The sequence below is a fragment of the Coregonus lavaretus genome (genome assembly GCF_964263955.1).
Source record: "Coregonus lavaretus genome assembly, chromosome: 18".
NCBI lineage: Eukaryota > Metazoa > Chordata > Actinopteri > Salmoniformes > Salmonidae > Coregonus > Coregonus lavaretus.
The window spans coordinates 2,798,198-2,818,917 of record NC_140005.1 but is presented as its reverse complement, the minus strand read 5'-3'; the positions used below and the strand labels follow the sequence as shown (position 1 = coordinate 2,818,917).

At 51.5% G+C, this 20,720-nt stretch overlaps 1 protein-coding gene across 1 annotated transcript in view; it reads right to left on the bottom strand.

Moving 5' to 3' along the window:
- Nucleotides 1-624: 624 nt before the first annotated feature.
- LOC311145453 (exonuclease 3'-5' domain-containing protein 2-like) overlaps nucleotides 625-20,720 on the bottom strand; it is a 42,996-nt gene continuing 22,900 nt past the window's right edge. The window contains exons 5-11 of the mRNA XM_084181696.1: nucleotides 12,090-12,216; nucleotides 9,186-9,502; nucleotides 8,424-8,530; nucleotides 5,857-5,992; nucleotides 4,512-4,674; nucleotides 4,022-4,224; nucleotides 625-2,215 (exon numbers count right to left, since the gene is read on the bottom strand). Coding sequence (XP_084037822.1) covers nucleotides 1,999-2,215; nucleotides 4,022-4,224; nucleotides 4,512-4,674; nucleotides 5,857-5,992; nucleotides 8,424-8,530; nucleotides 9,186-9,502; nucleotides 12,090-12,216 — 1,270 coding nt within the window. The 3' untranslated portion in view covers nucleotides 625-1,998. The remainder of the gene's footprint in view (nucleotides 2,216-4,021; nucleotides 4,225-4,511; nucleotides 4,675-5,856; nucleotides 5,993-8,423; nucleotides 8,531-9,185; nucleotides 9,503-12,089; nucleotides 12,217-20,720) is intronic.

Genomic DNA, 20,720 nt, shown 5'->3' with positions numbered 1-20,720 from the left:
ATTATCATGCTGTGGGGATGTTTTTCAGCGGCAGGGACTGGGAGACGGAGTAAAGTAAAGAGAGATCCTTGATGAAAACCTGCTCCCGAGCGCTCAGGACCTCAGACTGGGGAGAAGGTTCACCTTCCAACAGGACAACGTCCCTAAGCACACAGCCAAGACAACGCAGGAGTGGCTTCGGGACAAGTCTCTGAATGTTCTTGAGTGGCCCAGCCAGAGCCCAGACTCGATCCCGATCTAACATCTCTGGAGAGACCTGAAAATAGCTGTGCAGCGACGCTCCCCATCCAACCTGACAGAGCTTGAGAGGATCTGCAGAGAAGAAAATGGAGAAACTCCCCAAATACAGGTGTGCCAAGCTTGTAGCGTCATACCCAAGAAGACTCGATGCTGTAATCGCTGCCAAAGGTGCTTCAACAAAGTACTGAGTAAAGGGTCTGAATACTTATGTAAATGTGATATTTCAAAAAATGTTGTGTAAACATTTATTTAAAAACCTATTTTTGCTTTGTCATTATGGGGTATTGTGTGTAGATTGATGAGGAAAAAAACAATTTAATCAATTTTAGAATAAGGCTGTAATGTAACAAAATGTGGGAAAAGTCAAGGGGTCTGAATACTTTCCCAATGCACTGTATAGGGCCAGTTTCCTGGGCCTAGATTAAGTCTAGTCTCCTATGGCATTTTTGGCTAGGACTAGTTTTAAATCTGGATCTGGGAAACCAAACCATAGCAGGGTCATCATGATACCAGTAAGGTGATACTACGATACCTAGCATGGAAGATAAACGTGATTCTGGGTGACATCAGGCTGCTTGTCTCCAACATTCGGAGTGTTTTCCTCAGGACATTTAGTCCGCTTCCTGTTTTGTTTCCTTGCCGTGATACTGCTGAGTACCGGTATCGCGACAACCCTGAACCCATCGTGTTTTGTCCAATAGGATTTTAACATGAATTCTGCAAAATTGTATCAAGGTAGTGTTCTTGATGCTGGCTTCTTTTCCCTCGGTCAGAACGAAGGCAGTCTCTCTCCTCAGACTCCAGTTAGGCCGCATCTCAAATGGCCCTGATCAAATGTAGTGCACTATATAAGGAATAGGGGGCATCTCACATGGCCCTGATCACATGTAGTGCACTATATAAGGAATAGGGGGCATCTCACATGGCCCTGATCAAATGTAGTGCACTATATAAGGAATAGGGGGCCATTTGGGATGCAGGCAACATCTCAGCAATTCTCTGCAAAAAATAAATAAAACATTTATGGGGAGCAAATCTCTGGGTCCTTTAGGGGCCCATTAGTCTCTGTCTGGTATTCAACACGTATGGCACCGTAGGGTCAGGGTCAGGGCACCGTAGGGTCAGGGTCAGGGCACCGTAGGGTCAGGGTCAGGGCACCGTAGGGTCAGGGTCAGGGCACCGTAGGGTCAGGGTACCGTAGGGTCAGGGTACCGTAGGGTCAGGGTACTGTAGGGTCAGGGCACCGTAGGGTCAGGGTACTGTAGGGTCAGGGCACCGTAGGGTCAGGGTACCGTAGGGTCAGGGCACCGTAGGGTCAGGGTACCGTAGGGTCAGGGTACCGTAGGGTCAGGGCACCGTAGGGTCAGGGTACTGTAGGGTCAGGGTCAGGGTACCGTAGGGTCAGGGCACCGTAGGGTCAGGGTACTGTAGGGTCAGGGTCAGGGTACCGTAGGGTCAGGGTACTGTAGGGTCAGGGTACCGTAGGGTCAGGGTACCGTAGGGTCAGGGTCAGGGTACCGTAGGGTCAGGGTACCGTAGGGTCAGGGTCAGGGTGACCGTCCTCATCCAGCCAACAGTAGACTGAGGAGGACTGAACACCCAGAATCCCTCCCCTCCCCTGTAGGCATCAGTCAGTCAGTCTGCTCTCTGGGCTACTGAGTAGACCCCAGGTAGAGGCTGCTGCAACAGCTGATGGAGATCCAGCCTGGGGACCAGACAGACCTTTCAGGCTAAGACTGACAGTGTGGCGACTGTAGGTCAGTTAAGCTGGATGGGAAGGTCCTCTCCGTACTTGCGTAGGAACTTGTCGTGGTTGTGGCTGACGGACCAGAGAGGAGGCAGGTAGCGAGGTGTCATGGTAGACAGGAAATGCTGCCTCCAGCAGCCCTCCAGCTCCATTAATCCCTTCAGGCCCTGCTTAGCGTGCGCCTTCACCACCTTCAGCCCGTGGGGAACGTAGCTCTCGTTGAAGATCCTGGGAGAGGGCAGGGTAATCCATCAACTCAATTTCTTCATAAAGGCCTCATTATACAGTGGGGGGAAAAAAGTATTTAGTCAGCCACCAATTGTGCAAGTTCTCCCACTTAAAAAGATGAGAGAGGCCTGTAATTTTCATCATAGGTACACGTCAACTATGACAGACAAAATGAGGGGAAAAAATCCAGAAAATCACATTGTAGGATTTTTTATGAATTTATTTGCAAATTATGGTGGAAAATAAGTATTTGGTCACCTACAAACAAGCAAGATTTCTGGCTCTCACAGACCTGTAACTTCTTCTTTAAGAGGCTCCTCTGTCCTCCACTCGTTACCTGTATTAATGGCACCTGTTTGAACTGTTATCAGTATAAAAGACACCTGTCCACAACCTCAAACAGTCACACTCCAAACTCCACTATGGCCAAGACCAAAGAGCTGTCAAAGGACACCAGAAACAAAATTGTAGACCTGCACCAGGCTGGGAAGACTGAATCTGCAATAGTTAAGCAGCTTGGTTTGAAGAAATCAACTGTGGGAGCAATTATTAGGAAATGGAAGACATACAAGACCACTGATAATCTCCCTCGATCTGGGGCTCCACGCAAGATCTCACCCCGTGGGGTCAAAATGATCACAAGATCCCAGAACCACACGGGGGGACCTAGTGAATGACCTGCAGAGAGCTGGGACCAAAGTAACAAAGCCTACCATCAGTAACACACTACGCCGCCAGGGACTGAAATCCTGCAGTGCAAGACGTGTCCCCCTGCTTAAGCCAGTACATGTCCAGGCCCGTCTGAAGTTTGCTAGAGTGCATTTGGATGATCAAGAAGAGGATTGGGAGAATGTCAGATGAAACCAAAATAGAACTTTTTGGTAAAAACTCAACTCGTCGTGTTTGGAGGACAAAGAATGCTGAGTTGCATCCAAAGAACACCATACCTACTGTGAAGCACGGGGGTGGAAACATCATGCTTTGGGGCTGTTTTTCTGCAAAGGGACCAGGACGACTGATCCGTGTAAAGGAAAGAATGAATGGGGCCATGTATCGTGAGATTTTGAGTGAAAACCTCCTTCCATCAGCAAGGGCATTGAAGATGAAACGTGGCTGGGTCTTTCAGCATGACAATGATCCCAAACACACCGCCCGGGCAACGAAGGAGTGGCTTCGTAAGAAGCATTTCAAGGTCCTGGAGTGGCCTAGCCAGTCTCCAGATCTCAACCCCATAGAAAATCTTTGGAGGGAGTTGAAAGTCCGTGTTGCCCAGCGACAGCCCCAAAACATCACTGCTCTAGAGGAGATATGCATGGAGGAATGGGCCAAAATACCAGCAACAGTGTGTGAAAACCTTGTGAAGACTTACAGAAAACATTTGACCTGTGTCATTGCCAACAAAAGGTATATAACAAAGTATTGAGAAACTTTTGTTATTGACCAAATACTTATTTTCCACCATAATTTGCAAATAAATTCATTAAAAATCCTACAATGTGATTTTCTGGATTTGTTTTTCTCATTTTGTCTGTCATAGTTGACGTGTACCTATGATGAAAATTACAGGCCTCTCTCATCTTTTTAAGTGGGAGAACTTGCACAATTGGTGGCTGACTAAATACTTTTTTCCCCCACTGTAAAAACAGCTTGACAGATACCTGACCTGGATACCAAATAGCAAGCAGAAGCAGGACAAAGGTCCTAGGAGAAGGAACCTAGATAGGAACTGGCTCAGAGCGGAGGCTGTACTGGGTACAAGTTAAGAGTACACGATGACCATCAAGGCCAGATGGCGCGGACCCTCACCTAGTCTCCAGGTCTGCAGCCCTCTGCAGCGTCTCGGGCGTCAGCTCCACATCGGTGTCGTTGAAGAAATCCCTTATGACCTTCTGCAGCTCATCTCGCCTGGCCCCTGGCAGCCTGTCCCCCACGGTGAGCAGGGCTCGGGCTGCAGAACGAACTCTCCTGCGGTCAGAGTCCTCCAGGAGACGCACCCCGTCCTCACACCCCTGGGGGTAGGAAAAAAAATCCATACAGTTGAGTATCGCAATATTATTTTTGACCCCAAAACAATGTTTTTTTAATTTATTTTTATGGGGAGCCAACATGTCTTGTCAAGTCTTGTCCCTCTGCAACAGAGCAATGTTTGGAACATCGAATCGTAATAAAATCACAGTATCGAATCACAAAATCACAATAAAATTCTCCATATCAAATCACAATAAATATAGAATAGTGATACATCTAAATTCTCAATACATCTCGTATCGGCACCTCGGTATCGTGAGGTCCCTACCTGGGGCGCGGCGTACTCATCAGCCAGCTGCTGCTTTAGGAAGCCGTCGTGCACGTTGGAGGCCGCGTGACAGGAAGTGCACAGCAGCAAGATGTCATGGGAGTTGTGGTCCTTCATCTCCGTGGGGAAGTGACGTCTGTATTCGTGAGGGACGATGTTCTTCCTGTAGGGGTAAGACGAGAGGGGAACTAGTAAACACTATAGGCCTTCAATGCAGAGGGGAACTAGTTAACACTATAGGCCTTCAATGCAGAGGGGAACTAGTAAACACTATAGGCCTTCAATGCAGAGGGGAACTAGTTAATACTATAGGCCTTCAATGCAGAGGGGAACTAGTTAACACTATAGGCCTTCAATGCAGAGGGGAACTAGTAAACACTATAGGCCTTCAATGCAGAGGGGAACTAGTTAACACTATAGGCCTTCAATGCAGAGGGGAACTAGTTAACACTATAGGCCTTCAATGCAGAGGGGAACTAGTTAACACTATAGGCCTTCAATGCAGAGGGGAACTAGTTAACACTATAGGCCTTCAATGCAGAGGGGAACTAGTTAACACTATAGGCCTTCAATGCAGAGGGGAACTAGTAAACACTATAGGCCTTCAATGCAGAGGGGAACTAGTTAACACTATAGGCCTTCAATGCAGAGGGGAACTAGTTAACACTATAGGCCTTCAATGCAGAGGGGAACTAGTTAACACTATAGGCCTTCAATGCAGAGGGGAACTAGTTAACACTATAGGCCTTCAATGCAGAGGGGAACTAGTTAACACTATAGGCCTTCAATGCAGAGGGGAACTAGTTAACACTATAGGCCTTCAATGCAGAGGGGAACCAACACCGATATATATTCACGTACGCCTCCTACCCCACTAGGATGGACTGTCATGGCTGCAACGTGAAAAAGGTCTTGACCCTCCACCTTCTCACATGGTGGTCCCTCCAGCCGATGCTTACACCACTCCTATCCTCAAATTCACTACGGGGAGTGTGCAGGTACTCACCTTGAGAAAAGGGTGGCGAATCGGGACATAGCTTCACATTGTTAGTATAACTAATAACAGGCCTGACTGTGTAGCATCCGGCCAACCTGATATAAGACTTGTTCCGGCCAACCTGATATAAGACTTGTTCCGGCCAACCTGATATAAGACTTGTTCCGGCCAACCCGATATAAGACTTGTTCCGGCCAACCTGATAGAAGACTTGTTCCGGCCAACCCGATATAAGACTTGTTCCGGCCAACCTGATATAAGACTTGTTCCGGCCAACCCGATATAAGACTTGTTCCGGCCAACCTGATATAAGACTTGTTCCGGCCAACCCACACAGGTTGTCCTCACCGGATATAAGAGTTGTTCTTGCCACACACCACACACAGGTTCTCTTTGGCAGTCAGATAGTAGTCCTGCTGGGAGTCTGGACGTCCCGACGGCTCAAACAGCAGACGCACGATGAAGGGATCCTCAGTCTGCAGCACTGGAGGAGGAGTGAGAGCAAGACAGGAGAAGAGTCAGCGTCAACATCAACTCACCTGGGACTTGGTTAACATTCCTGGAAATGGGCCTATATGGATAGGGCCAAATTGAAATGTTTCTTACAGAAGAAATTTGAAAAGTGTGAACATAAGCAATGGTAGCAATTGAAAGGGAACAGTTGGGAGAGGGGAAAATCATTAGACCAAAAAAGGTGAGGACACAAGACTGGAATCCAAACATTACACTGGTGATTTTATGTGCATTTTACTGTACTTCTCGCTAAATTTGTTGATAACGAAATCTGAAAATACACTGGATACATTCAGTAACATAAGACTATTCCTGGAAAATGTTATGTAGGTGCAACTTAAGACAGAAAAATGCCAAGGGTTTGAGTGAGAGGACTAACTGGTGTCTCCAAGTGGCCACACACCTCTCCACAGTGTGGGTTTGAGTGAGAGGACTAACTGGTGTCTCCAAGTGGCCACACACCTCTCCACAGTGTGGGTTTGAGTGAGAGGACTAACTGGTGTCTCCAAGTGGCCACACCTCTCCACAGTGTGGGTTTGAGTGAGAGGACTAACTGGTGTCTCCAAGTGGCCACACCTCTCCACAGTGTGGGTTTGAGTGAGAGGACTAACTGGTGTCTCCAAGTGGCCACACCTCTCCACAGTGTGGGTTTGAGTGAGAGGACTAACTGGTGTCTCCAAGTGGCCACACCTCTCCAAAGTGTGGGTTTGAGTGAGAGGACTAACTGGTGTCTCCAAGTGGCCACACACCTCTCCACAGTGTGGGTTTGAGTGAGAGGACTAACTGGTGTCTCCAAGTGGCCACACCTCTCCACAGTGTGGGTTTGAGTGAGAGGACTAACTGGTGTCTCCAAGTGGCCACACCTCTCCACAGTGTGGGTTTGAGTGAGAGGACTAACTGGTGTCTCCAAGTGGCCACACCTCTCCACAGTGTGGGTTTGAGTGAGAGGACTAACTGGTGTCTCCAAGTGGCCACACCTCTCCACAGTGTGGGTTTGAGTGAGAGGACTAACTGGTGTCTCCAAGTGGCCACACCTCTCCACAGTGTGGGTTTGAGTGAGAGGACTAACTGGTGTCTCCAAGTGGCCACACCTCTCCACAGTGTGGGTTTGAGTGAGAGGACTAACTGGTGTCTCCAAGTGGCCACACCTCTCCACAGTGTGGGTTTGAGTGAGAGGACTAACTGGTGTCTCCAAGTGGCCACACCTCTCCACAGTGTACACCGTTCCTAACTAATTTCAATGCCCTTTTAAGACCCAAAGAAGGTTCTTCAACTATAAGGTGCTTGTTTGATCTCTCCTAGCTGTGCTGTTGAGGAACTAGAGCAAGCAGACCAGTTGTTTAGTTTGGAACGCAGCCCTGCCTCCTCGCCATCACACAGTTACTGTTGTTGTTTACGCAATCCAAAAAACAGTCCGTTATAAATCGCCATCTGGGTCAGGTGGACGTCATTTGAAAGCGTGTTCCCTTGCCAATGTGACTAGGTCCTCTGTAGCTCAGCTGGTAGAGCACGACGCTAAGTTATAAAATAAGCTTTTACAGCATTTAGGCTTTCATAAAGCAATTCAGATTAACAGATCTCAATTTTGTTTGCGCATAGATTTCCTTCACAATAAACAAACATAGGCTCATTCTGTTCAGAACAGGGTTGCAGAATTCCTGGAACTGTCAATAAATAAGTAAATAAATAAATAAATAAATAAATAAATAATTAAAGCAGGAACTCTAGAATCTGTCAGTCCAAACCCATGCAGAGCTGTGAAGAACAGAACCAGAGCTCTGACCTGATGTATAGCTGTTACTGTCCAGAACCAGAGCTCTGACCTGATGTATAGCTGTTACTGTCCAGAACCAGAGCTCTGACCTGATGTATAGCATGTTACTGTCCAGAACCAGAGCTCTGACCTGATGTATAGCATGTTACTGTCCAGAACCAGAGCTCTGACCTGATGTATAGCTTGTTACTGTCCAGAACCAGAGCTCTGACCTGATGTATAGCTTGTTACTGTCCAGAACCAGAGCTCTGACCTGATGTATAGCTGTTACTGTCCAGAACCAGAGCTCTGACCTGATGTATAGCTGTTACTGTCCAGAACCAGAGCTCTGACCTGATGTATAGCTTGTTACTGTACAGTCACTACGTTCACATTTAGCTGCTTATTACTGCCCAAATTAGCCATTTCCAACCCATATACGGGTACGAGTGTAAAGGGCCACGCCACGGACACACCATTCCAACCCGGATACGGGTACGAGTGTAAAGGGCTACCTGTTCATTTTTACGCCACATTTTACAGTATGAAACCACCAAATGATAGTGGTGTTTTCCAATTCGACTGTTAAATTCATATGAAAATACTGTCAGTCTTGGCACTGCCAGTGCCGCATGTGGCTGCCGCTTACCCCCGATTCCTTTATCCAGGTACCACTTGGCCTTCTTCTTGTCACAGGTACAGAGGGGTTGTCCATCCGGAGCTTGGAGGAAGCAGTTGTCATAGAGAGGGGACTTCCTGCAACAAGCAGAGCGAGCGGGAACCTGATCAGTCACTACACTGACACACAGCTGCCCTTGACACACAGGAAATGTCTAAAACCAGCCAATGCTGCCCAGAATCACACTACTCAAGTCTTTGACACAATGTTCCCCAAAATGTGGGCGATGATCTTTGCTATGGAAAGTCGGGCAAATTGTTCTGTATTATGACCTTGACAACTGGCAATTGTCCAGAGGTCAGTAACAACGGTCTGCCCCACGCGCCTGTGCTGTGAAAGAGATCCCTGATCCCTGGACAGACCAACCACTGACCTAGCAGAGTAGCCCGCACCGAGCGGTTTTCTCTAGTCACTTTAACTCTACCCACATGTACATATTACTTCAACTACCTCAACTAGCCGGTGCCCCCGCACATTGACTCTGCACCGGTACCCCCCTGTATATATAGCCTCCCTACTGTTACTTTATTTTACTTCTGCTCTTTTTTTTCTCAACACTTTTTTTGTTGTCGTCGTTTTATTTTACTTTTTTTTATTATTAAGAAATAAATGCATTGTTGGTTAAGGGCTTGTAAGTAAACATTTAACGGTAATGTCTACACCTGTTGTATTCGGCGCATGTGGCAAATAAAATTTGATTTGATTTGATCCCTGGACAGACCAACCACTGACCTAGCAGAGTAGCCCACACCGAGCGGTTTTCTCCTGCTGTTCCTTCTGGGGTCTGGTACTTGGTGGTCCCCAGACTCGGGGCTTTCAGTAGGCTGCTGGAGCGCCCTACTCCTCCGTCTCCTCTCGCTTTTCCCTCCATCCTCCCCCTCTCCTCCGCCCCTCCCCCTGAAAGGTGTGTCCACCAGGCCCTGGCAGCGATTGGCCAGCTGGGTGTAGACACTCCCACAGCCAGGTGAGGGCGTGGCGTTAGAGTGGAGGCTCAGCAGATGGAAGAACAGGACGATGGACACCTGGGCATCCCGGGCTGCGTACGCCATCTAGGGGAGAGAGAGAGGGAGGGAGGGGGGGACGTCATCTAGGGGTCACCAGAGAGAGAGAGGGAGGGAGGGACGTCATCTAGGGGAGAGAGAGAGGGAGGGGGGGGACGTCATCTAGGGGAGAGAGAGAGGGAGGGGGGGGGACGTCATCTAGGGGAGAGAGAGAGGGAGGGGGGGGGGACGTCATCTAGGGGTCACCAGAGAGAGAGAGGGAGGGAGGGACGTCATCTAGGGGTCACCAGAGAGAGAGAGGGAGGGGGGGGACGTCATCTAGGGGAGAGAGAGAGGGAGGGGGGGACGTCATCTAGGGGTCACCAGAGAGAGAGAGGGAGGGGGGGGGACGTCATCTAGGGGTCACCAGAGAGAGAGGGAGGGGGGGGGACGTCATCTAGGGGAGAGAGAGAGGGAGGGGGGGGGGACGTCATCTAGGGGTCACCAGAGAGAGAGGGAGGGGGGGGGACGTCATCTAGGGGAGAGAGAGAGGGAGGGGGGGGGACGTCATCTAGGGGTCACCAGAGAGAGAGGGAGGGAGGGACGTCATCTAGGGGTCACCAGAGAGAGGGAGGGGGGGACGTCATCTAGGGGTCACCAGAGAGAGAGAGGGAGGGAGGGACGTCATCTAGGGGAGAGAGAGAGGGAGGGGGGGGGACGTCATCTAGGGGTCACCAGAGAGAGAGAGGTGGGGGGGGGGACGTCATCTAGGGGTCACCAGAGAGAGAGGGAGGGAGGGACGTCATCTAGGGGTCACCAGAGAGAGAGAGGGAGGGGGGGACGTCATCTAGGGGTCACCAGAGAGAGAGGGAGGGAGGGACGTCATCTAGGGGTCACCAGAGAGAGAGGTGGGGGGGGGACGTCATCTAGGGGTCACCAGAGAGAGAGGTGGGGGGGGGGACGTCATCTAGGGGTCACCAGAGAGAGAGAGGGAGGGGGGGGGACGTCATCTAGGGGTCACCAGAGAGAGAGGGGGGGGGGACGTCATCTAGGGGTCACCAGAGAGAGAGGGAGGGGGACGTCATCTAGGGGTCACCAGAGAGAGAGAGGGAGGGAGGGACGTCATCTAGGGGTCACCAGAGAGAGAGAGGGAGGGAGGGACGTCATCTAGGGTTCACCAGAGAGAGAGGTGGGGGTTAAATCAGAGAAAACGGGTTGGGGGGGGGGGGGGGGGGGGGGGGGGGGGAATCACTGAGCAAGCAAAGGTAGGGCACAGGATCGCTCATCTTCATAACATAATGAGTGGTTCGTTATTTGGGATGAAGGAGATTTGTAGATCAGTTATTCTTCTCAGTCCGATCTCAAACACGAACAGTAACAATCTTTCCATACCACAGACACACTATGGATCCCATCCTGTATTAATTAGCACCAGCAGGTATCCCATCCTGTATTAATTAGCACCAGCAGGTATCCCATCCTGTATTAATTAGCACCAGCAGGTATCCCATCCTGTATTAATTAGCACCAGCAGGTATCCCATCCTGTATTAATTAGCACCAGCAGGTATTCCCACCCTGTATTAATTAGCACCAGCAGGTATTCCCACCCTGTATTAATTAGCACCAGCAGGTATTCCCACCCTGTATTAATTAGCACCAACAGGTATCCCATCCTGTATTAATTAGCACCAGCAGGTATTCCCACCCTGTATTAATTAGCACCAGCAGGTATTCCCACCCTGTATTAATTAGCACCAGCAGGTATTCCCACCCTGTATTAATTAGCACCAGCAGGTATCCCCACCCTGTATTAATTAGCACCAACAGGTATTCCCACCCTGTATTAATTAGCACCAGCAGGTATCCCATCCTGTATTAATTAGCACCAGCAGGTATTCCCACCCTGTATTAATTAGCACCAGCAGGTATTCCCACCCTGTATTAATTAGCACCAGCAGGTATCCCCACCCTGTATTAATTAGCACCAACAGGTATTCCCACCCTGTATTAATTAGCACCAGCAGGTATCCCATCCTGTATTAATTAGCACCAGCAGGTATCCCATCCTGTATTAATTAGCACCAGCAGGTATCCCCACCCTGTATTAATTAGCACCAGCAGGTATTCCCACCCTGTATTAATTAGCACCAGCAGGTATTCCCACCCTGTATTAATTAGCACCAGCAGGTATTCCCACCCTGTATTAATTAGCACCAGCAGGTATTCCCACCCTGTATTAATTAGCACCAGCAGGTATCCCATCCTGTATTAATTAGCATCAGCAGGTATCCCATCCTGTAATAATTAGCACCAGCAGGTATCCCACCCTGTAATAATTAGCACCAGCAGGTATCCCATCCTGTAATAATTAGCACCAGCAGGTATCCCCACCCTGTATTAATTAGCACCAGCAGGTATCCCATCCTGTATTAATTAGCACCAGCAGGTATCCCATCCTGTATTAATTAGCACCAGCAGGTATCCCATCCTGTATTAATTAGCACCAGCAGGTATCCCCACCCTGTATTAATTAGTACCAGCAGGTATCCCATCCTGTATTAATTAGCACCAGCAGGTATCCCATCCTGTAATAATTAGCACCAGCAGGTATCCCATCCTGTATTAATTAGCACCAGCAGGTATGTATAGTGTACCTGTTCTAGGGTTAGCTGGTCAGCCTCCCAGTTACTGCAGCGCAGCTCCAAGGATTTATCCAGAGACACATTGAGCAGGTCGGCAGCTAGAGACTTGAGGCTCATTCCATTGTTCAACACTACCTTCCTGCACAGAAACACACACATACTGGTTCAGAACCACACAGCCTGGGAAATACTCAAAGAGAGAGAGACCCAGAGCGAGAGACCCAGAGCGAGAGAGAGAGACCCAGAGCGAGCGAGCGAGAGACCCAGAGCGAGCGAGCGAGAGACCCAGAGCGAGCGAGCGAGAGACCCAGAGCGAGCGAGAGAGACCCAGAGCGAGCAAGAGACCCAGAGCGAGCGAGAGAGAGACCCAGAGCGAGCGAGAGAGAGACCCAGAGCGAGCGAGAGAGAGACCCAGAGCGAGCGAGAGAGAGACCCAGAGCGAGCGAGAGACCGACCCAGAGCGAGCGAGAGAGACCGACCCAGAGCGAGCGAGAGAGACCGACCCAGAGCGAGCGAGAGACCCAGAGCGAGCGAGAGAGAGACCCAGAGCGAGCGAGCGACCCAGAGCGAGCGAGAGACCCAGAGCGAGCGAGCGAGCGACCCAGAGCGAGCGAGAGAGAGACCCAGAGCGAGCGAGCGAGCGACCCAGAGCGAGCGAGCGAGACCCCCCAGAGCGAGCGACCCAGAGCGAGCGAGCGAGCGAGCGACCCAGAGCGAGCGAGCGAGAGACCCAGAGCGAGCGAGAGAGACCCAGAGCGAGCGAGAGAGACCCAGAGCGAGCGAGAGAGACCCAGAGCGAGCGAGCGACCCAGAGCGAGCGAGAGAGAGACCCAGAGCGAGCGAGCGAGAGAGACCCAGAGCGAGCGACCCAGAGCGAGCGAGCGAGCGAGCGAGACCCAGAGCGAGCGAGAGAGACCCAGAGCGAGCGAGACCCAGAGCGAGCGAGAGAGACCCAGAGCGAGCGAGCGACCCAGAGCGAGCGAGAGAGAGACCCAGAGCGAGCGAGAGAGAGACCCAGAGCGAGCGAGCGAGAGACCCAGAGCGAGCGAGCGAGAGACCCAGAGCGAGCGAGAGACCGACCCAGAGCGAGCGAGAGAGAGACCCAGAGCGAGCGAGAGAGACCGACCCAGAGCGAGCGAGAGACCGACCCAGAGCGAGCGAGAGACCGACCCAGAGCGAGCGAGCGAGCGACCCAGAGCGAGCGAGCGACCCAGAGCGAGCGAGAGACCCACCCAGAGCGAGCGAGCGACCCAGAGCGAGCGAGAGAGAGACCGACCCAGAGCGAGAGACCCAGAGCGAGCGAGAGAGAGACCCAGAGCGAGCGAGCGAGAGAGAGACCCAGAGCGAGCGAGCGAGCGAGAGAGACCCAGAGCGAGCGAGACCCAGAGCGAGCGAGACCCAGAGCGAGCGAGCGAGCGAGAGAGACCCAGAGCGAGCGAGCGAGACCCAGAGCGAGCGAGCGACCCAGAGCGAGTGAGCGAGAGAGACCCAGAGCGAGCGAGAGAGAGACCCAGAGCGAGCGAGAGACCGACCCAGAGCGAGCGAGAGAGAGACCCAGAGCGAGCGAGCGACCCAGAGCGAGCGAGAGACCGACCCAGAGCGAGCGAGCGAGCGAGAGACCCAGAGCGAGCGAGAGACCGACCCAGAGCGAGCGAGAGAGAGACCCAGAGCGAGCGAGAGAGACCCAGAGCGAGCGAGAGAGAGACCCAGAGCGAGCGAGAGAGAGACCCAGAGCGAGCGAGAGACCGACCCAGAGCGAGCGAGAGACCGACCCAGAGCGAGCGAGAGACCGACCCAGAGCGAGCGAGAGAGAGACCCAGAGCGAGCGAGAGACCGACCCAGAGCGAGCGAGAGAGAGACCCAGAGCGAGCGAGAGAGAGACCCAGAGCGAGCGAGAGACCGACCCAGAGCGAGCGAGAGACCGACCCAGAGCGAGCGAGAGACTGACCCAGAGCGAGCGAGAGAGAGACCCAGAGCGAGCGAGCGAGCGACCCAGAGCGAGCGAGAGAGAGACCCAGAGCGAGCGAGCGAGAGACCCAGAGCGAGCGAGAGAGACCGACCCAGAGCGAGCGAGAGACCGAGCGAGAGAGAGAGAGTTCCAAATTGAGCAGCAGCTGAAAAAAAATGAGCTCCTACAAATCTAGAAATGTACATTGGAAAAAACAAAAAGAAAACTGCAAGACTGAATGGGAGACAAAACAAGCAACAAACGAAGAAGACAGGCTTGTGAAAAAGTATATATATTTATTAAATTGTGCAGTTATCTTAGCTAGCTGGATTGTTTACCAGTTGCTAAGCAGTTGCTAGGGACTCTCCTAAAAGAAGCTAACAAACTTAAAAAATAGCTAGTCAACAGAAAGACAGAAGACAAAGGTCATCAAAGTAAAACAGTTCTCTATTATAAAAAAATTAAAATGGTCATTTAGCAGACGCTCTTATCCAGAGTGACTTACAGGAGCAATTAGGGTTAAGTGCCTTGCTCAAGGGCACGTCGACAGATTTTTCACCTAGTCGGCTCGGGGATTAGAACCAGCGACCTTTCGTTTACTGGCACAACGCTCTTAACCACTAAGCTACCTGCCGCCCCGGCAAACAACACTGTTTGGGAAAAGGTAGGCTTCTATTGCAACACTGTAGACAACATCACCAGCGTTGCTATGGAAATTGTTTACCCAGCAGACATCCAGACGGAGAAGGATAAGAAAAGTTTCAAAGGTTTGATGATGGGACGTGAATGCCTGTTTGCAGATCTTACCAGTTGCAAAACAAGAGCAAATTTAATACCAAAACAAGGGTACATATGGAAAAGGGTTATTTGCAACCATTTCCATTTCTCAAAAAAAAGAGATGCATCAGCCAAGGCTGTTGATCAGCATTTTTGAAGAAGCTGACCAGAGCAACACATATCAAAACAGTCAACTTCTACAATAATGGAACTGTATTGATACAAGGCAATGATTCAAGCCTCCAGGCTTTTGAGAATGTGTTTGCTGCCCTAGAAGTAGAAGCTGAACTCATCTCAGAAGCTGAAGAAGTAAAGGAGGGAGATGGAGGAAAGCCCCAACACCCCCCAACGGTCTCTGTGACCCAGCAAGAAGCCCTCCGTGTCCCTCTACCTACCTCACCTGCAGCAGACAAAGCCAAGGACATGCCTACAACATCAGGAACCCCTGCTATGCAACGTTTCCACAACACCCTCTCTCTAGTTGAAGCAGAGGTCATAGAACTCAGAGAGAACAAGCTTCAAGAGGAGGACACTGTCCAGAAACTAAAACATGAGATGAAACCGTTCAGGGAGGAGAGCAGAGCATCTATTGCTAAATTAGAAAGCAGAATGGACAAACTGAGTCAGACAAATGATGACCTCAGAGACCATCTGAGCACAACAAGAAAGGAGCTAGAGCAGAGAGAGAGGTACATTGACCCCCTCAACCAGCAGCTAGTCAATATGTCCTCTGCATCTAGAGAACATGTCCACCAGCCTGGTACAACACAAGCAGAACCTGAGACCAGCATAACCTCCACCACACAGCCTGATGACACTGCACCAGCCTCCCAGTCTGCTCCAGCCCAGGTCAACCAACCAGCCTCCCAGTCTGCTCCAGCCCAGGTCAACCAACCAGCCTCCCAGTCTGCTCCAGCCCAGGTCAGCCAACCAGCCTCCCAGTCTGCTCCAGCCCAGGTCAACCTACCAGCCTCCCAGTCTGCTCCAGCCCAGGTCAGCCAACCAGCCTCCCAGTCTGCTCCAGCCCAGGTCAGCCAACCAGCCTCCCAGTCTGCTCCAGCCCAGGTCAGCCTACCAGCCTCCCAGTCTGCTCCAGCCCAGGTCAGCCAACCAGCCTCCCAGTTTGCTCCAGCCCAGGTCAACCTACCAGCCTCCCAGTCTGCTCCAGCCCAGGTCAGCCAACCAGCCTCCCAGTCTGCTCCAGCCCAGGTCAGCCTACCAGCCTCCCAGTCTGCTCCAGCCCAGGTCAGCCAACCAGCCTCCCAGTCAGCCAACCAGCCTCCCAGTCTGCTCCAGCCCAGATCAGCCAACCAGCCTCCCAGTCTGCTCCAGCCCAGGTCAACCTACCAGCGTCCCAGTCTGCTCCAGCCAGACAACCACCAACAACTGCAATCCTTATTGATTCAAATGGGAAGTTCTTGGTCCAGGAAAGATTATTCCCTAGACACCAGGTGTATAAGTTCTGGTGTCCTACAACTGAGAGTGCAATGCAGCTACTCAGTCAGACCAGGATTGACACCCCCGACAACATCATCATCCACACTGGCACAAACGACCTTCGTGCCAAAGGTGAAAATGTATCTGGGGCAGTGAGAAGAGCGGCAGAACGGGCACAGGCTATGTTCCCAACAACCAATATAGTTGTGTCCACCCTCCTACCAAGAAAAGACTTCCCAGGACAGTTGATCGACAAAATAAAATCAACAGATCACTGTGGACTGTGCCTCACTGCTCAACATCAGAATGGCTCACCACCCCACTCTGACGTGAACATTTACACGATAATGTACATCTTGATCAGGACAGTGTCAGAACCTTTGCCAAGGACCTAAAGGATGCAACACTTGGCAGGGACCCACACACCCATCACCCCAGCAGCAGAGGCCCCCCGCCCCACCTTCTGAAACAGTACCCCCACCATCCCCAGGAGAGAAGAGCCAGACACGGCTCTACAAGACCAGGCCCAACACAGCACAGATTTACCAGACCAGACCCGCCTCAGGACAGCTCTACTAGACCCGGCCCATCACAACACAGCTCTACCAGACCCGGCCCATCACAACACAGCTCTACTAGACCCGTCCCATCACAACACAGCTCTACTAGACCTGGCCCATCACAACACAGCTCTACTAGACCCGTCCCATCACAACACAGCTCTACTAGACCCGGCCCATCACAACACAGCTCTACTAGACCCGGCCCATCACAACACAGCTCTACTAGACCCCATCACAACACAGCTCTACTAGACCAGGCCCATCACAACACAGCTCTACTAGACCCGGCCCATCACAACACAGCTCTACTAGACCCCATCACAACACAGCTCTACTAGACCCCATCACAACACAGCTCAACTAGACCCCATCACAACACAGCTCTACTAGACCCGGCCCATCACAACACAGCTCTACTAGACCCCATCACAACACAGCTCAACTAGACCCCATCACAACACAGCTCTACTAGACCCGGCCCATCACAGCACAGCTCTACTAGACCCCATCACAGCACAGCTCTACTAGACCCGGCCCATCACAACACAGCTCTACTAGACCCCATCACAGCACAGCTCTACTAGACCCGGCCCATCACAACACAGCTCTACTAGACCCCATCACAACACAGCACTACTAGACCCGTCCCATCACAACACAGCTCTACTAGACCCCATCACAACACAGCTCAACTAGACCCCATCACAACACAGCACTACTAGACCCGTCCCATCACAACACAGCTCTACTAGACCCGGCCCATCACAACACAGCTCTACTAGACCCGGCCCATCACAACACAGCTCTACTAGACCCGGCCCATCACAACACAGCTCTACTAGACCCGGCCCATCACAACACAGCACTACTAGACCCGGCCCATCACAACACAGCTCTACTAGACCCGGCCCATCACAACACAGCTCTACAAGACCCCATCACAACACAGCTCTACTAGACCCGGCCCATCACAACACAGCTCTACTAGACCCCATCACAACACAGCTCTACTAGACCCGGCCCATCACAACACAGCTCTACTAGACCAGGCCCATCACAACACAGCTCTACTAGACCCCATCACAACACAGCTCTACTAGACCCCATCACAACACAGCTCTAACAGACCCCATCACAACACAGCTCTACTAGACCCGGCCCATCACAACACAGCTCTACTAGACCTGGCCCATCACAACACAGCTCTACTAGACCCGGCCCATCACAACACAGCTCTACTAGACCCCATCACAACACAGCACTACTAGACCCGTCCCATCACAACACAGCTCTACTAGACCCCATCACAACACAGCTCTACCAGACCCGGCCCATCACAACACAGCTCTACTAGACCCGGCCCATCACAACACAGCTCTACTAGACCCGGCCCTTCACAACACAGCTCTACTAGACCCGGCCCATCACAACACAGCTCTACTAGACCAGGCCCATCACAACACAGCTCTACTAGACCCGGCCCATCACAACACAGCACGACCAGACCCATCACAACACAGCTCTACTAGACCCGGCCCATCACAACACAGCTCTACTAGACCCCATCACAACACAGCTCAACTAGACCCCATCACAACACAGCTCTACTAGACCCGGCCCATCACAACACAGCTCTACTAGACCCGGCCCATCACAACACAGCTCTACTAGACCCCATCACAACACAGCTCAACTAGACCCCATCACAACACAGCTCAACTAGACCCCATCACAACACAGCTCTACTAGACCCCATCACAACACAGCTCTACTAGACCCGGCCCATCACAACACAGCTCTACTAGACCCCATCACAACACAGCTCTACTAGACCCCATCACAACACAGCTCTACTAGACCCGGCCCATCACAACACAGCTCTACTAGACCCCATCACAACACAGCTCTACTAGACCCCATCACAACACAGCTCTACTAGACCCGGCCCATCACAACACAGCTCTACTAGACCCGGCCCATCACAACACAGCTCTACTAGACCCCATCACAACACAGCTCTACTAGACCCGGCCCATCACAACACAGCTCTACTAGACCCGGCCCATCACAACACAGCTCTACTAGACCCCATCACAACACAGCTCTAACAGACCCCATCACAACACAGCTCTACTAGACCCCATCACAACACAGCTCTAACAGACCCCATCACAACACAGCTCTACTAGACCCCATCACAACACAGCTCTACTAGACCCGGCCCATCACAACACAGCTCTACTAGACCCCATCACAACACAGCTCTAACAGACCCCATCACAACACAGCTCTACTAGACCCGGCCCTTCACAACACAGCTCTACTAGACCCCATCACAACACAGCTCTACTAGACCCCATCACAACACAGCTCTAACAGACCCCATCACAACACAGCTCTACTAGACCCGGCCCATCACAACACAGCTCTACTAGACCCCATCACAACACAGCTCTAACAGACCCCATCACAACACAGCTCTACTAGACCCGGCCCATCACAACACAGCTCTACTAGACCTGGCCCATCACAACACAGCTTTACTAGACCAGGCCCATCACAACACAGCTCTACTAGACCCCATCACAACACAGCTCAACTAGACCCCATCACAACACAGCTCTACTAGACCCGGCCCATCACAACACAGCTCTACTAGACCCCATCACAACACAGCTCTACTAGACCCCATCACAACACAGCACTACTAGACCCGTCCCCTCACAACACAGCTCTACTAGACCCCATCACAACACAGCACTACTAGACCCGTCCCATCACAACACAGCTCTACTAGACCCGTCCCATCACAACACAGCTCTACTAGACCCCATCACAACACAGCACTACTAGACCCGTCCCATCACAACACAGCTCTACTAGACCCCATCACAACACAGCTCAACTAGACCACATCACAACACAGCACTACTAGACCCGTCCCATCACAACACAGCTCTACTAGACCCCATCACAACACAGCTCAACTAGACCCGGCCCTTCACAACACAGCTCTACTAGACCCCATCACAACACAGCTCAACTAGACCCGGCCCATCACAACACAGCTCTACTAGACCCGGCCCATCACAACACAGCACTACTAGACCCCATCACAACACAGCTCAACTAGACCCCATCACAACACAGCTCTACTAGACCCGGCCCATCACAACACAGCTCTACTAGACCCGGCCCATCACAACACAGCTCTACTAGACCCGGCCCATCACAACACAGCTCTACTAGACCCGGCCCATCACAACACAGCTCTACTAGACCCGGCCCATCACAACACAGCTCTACTAGACCCGGCCCATCACAACACAGCTCTACTAGACCCGGCCCATCAGAACACAGCTCTACTAGACCCGGCCCATCACAACACAGCTCTACTAGACCCCATCACAACACAGCTCTACTAGACCCCATCACAACACAGCTCTACTAGACCCGGCCCATCACAACACAGCTCTACTAGACCCCATCACAACACAGCTCAACTAGACCCCATCACAACACAGCTCTACTAGACCCCATCACAACACAGCACTACTAGACCCGTCCCATCACAACACAGCTCTACTAGATCCGGCACATCACAGCACAGCACTGACCACTACTCTAGGGTCGGGCAGAACACTGTCCTTCAGAGAAGTACACCACATGATGCAGTCCACACCATGTATCATTCAGATCATCAGCCTACATATGCTGAGGTAACCTCTGGCAAAACACACCTAGAACAATCAGAGATAGGAGAGGTGCTCCAACTACTGCATCTAATATGCAGACTACTGGGCTAGACAGAGCCTTTAATTCACACACACACACACACACACACAGGGGTTGCAGATTACACAAAAAATAATTACAATGCAATCTTATTGATTTATTTTATTGGCACTGGTATTATAA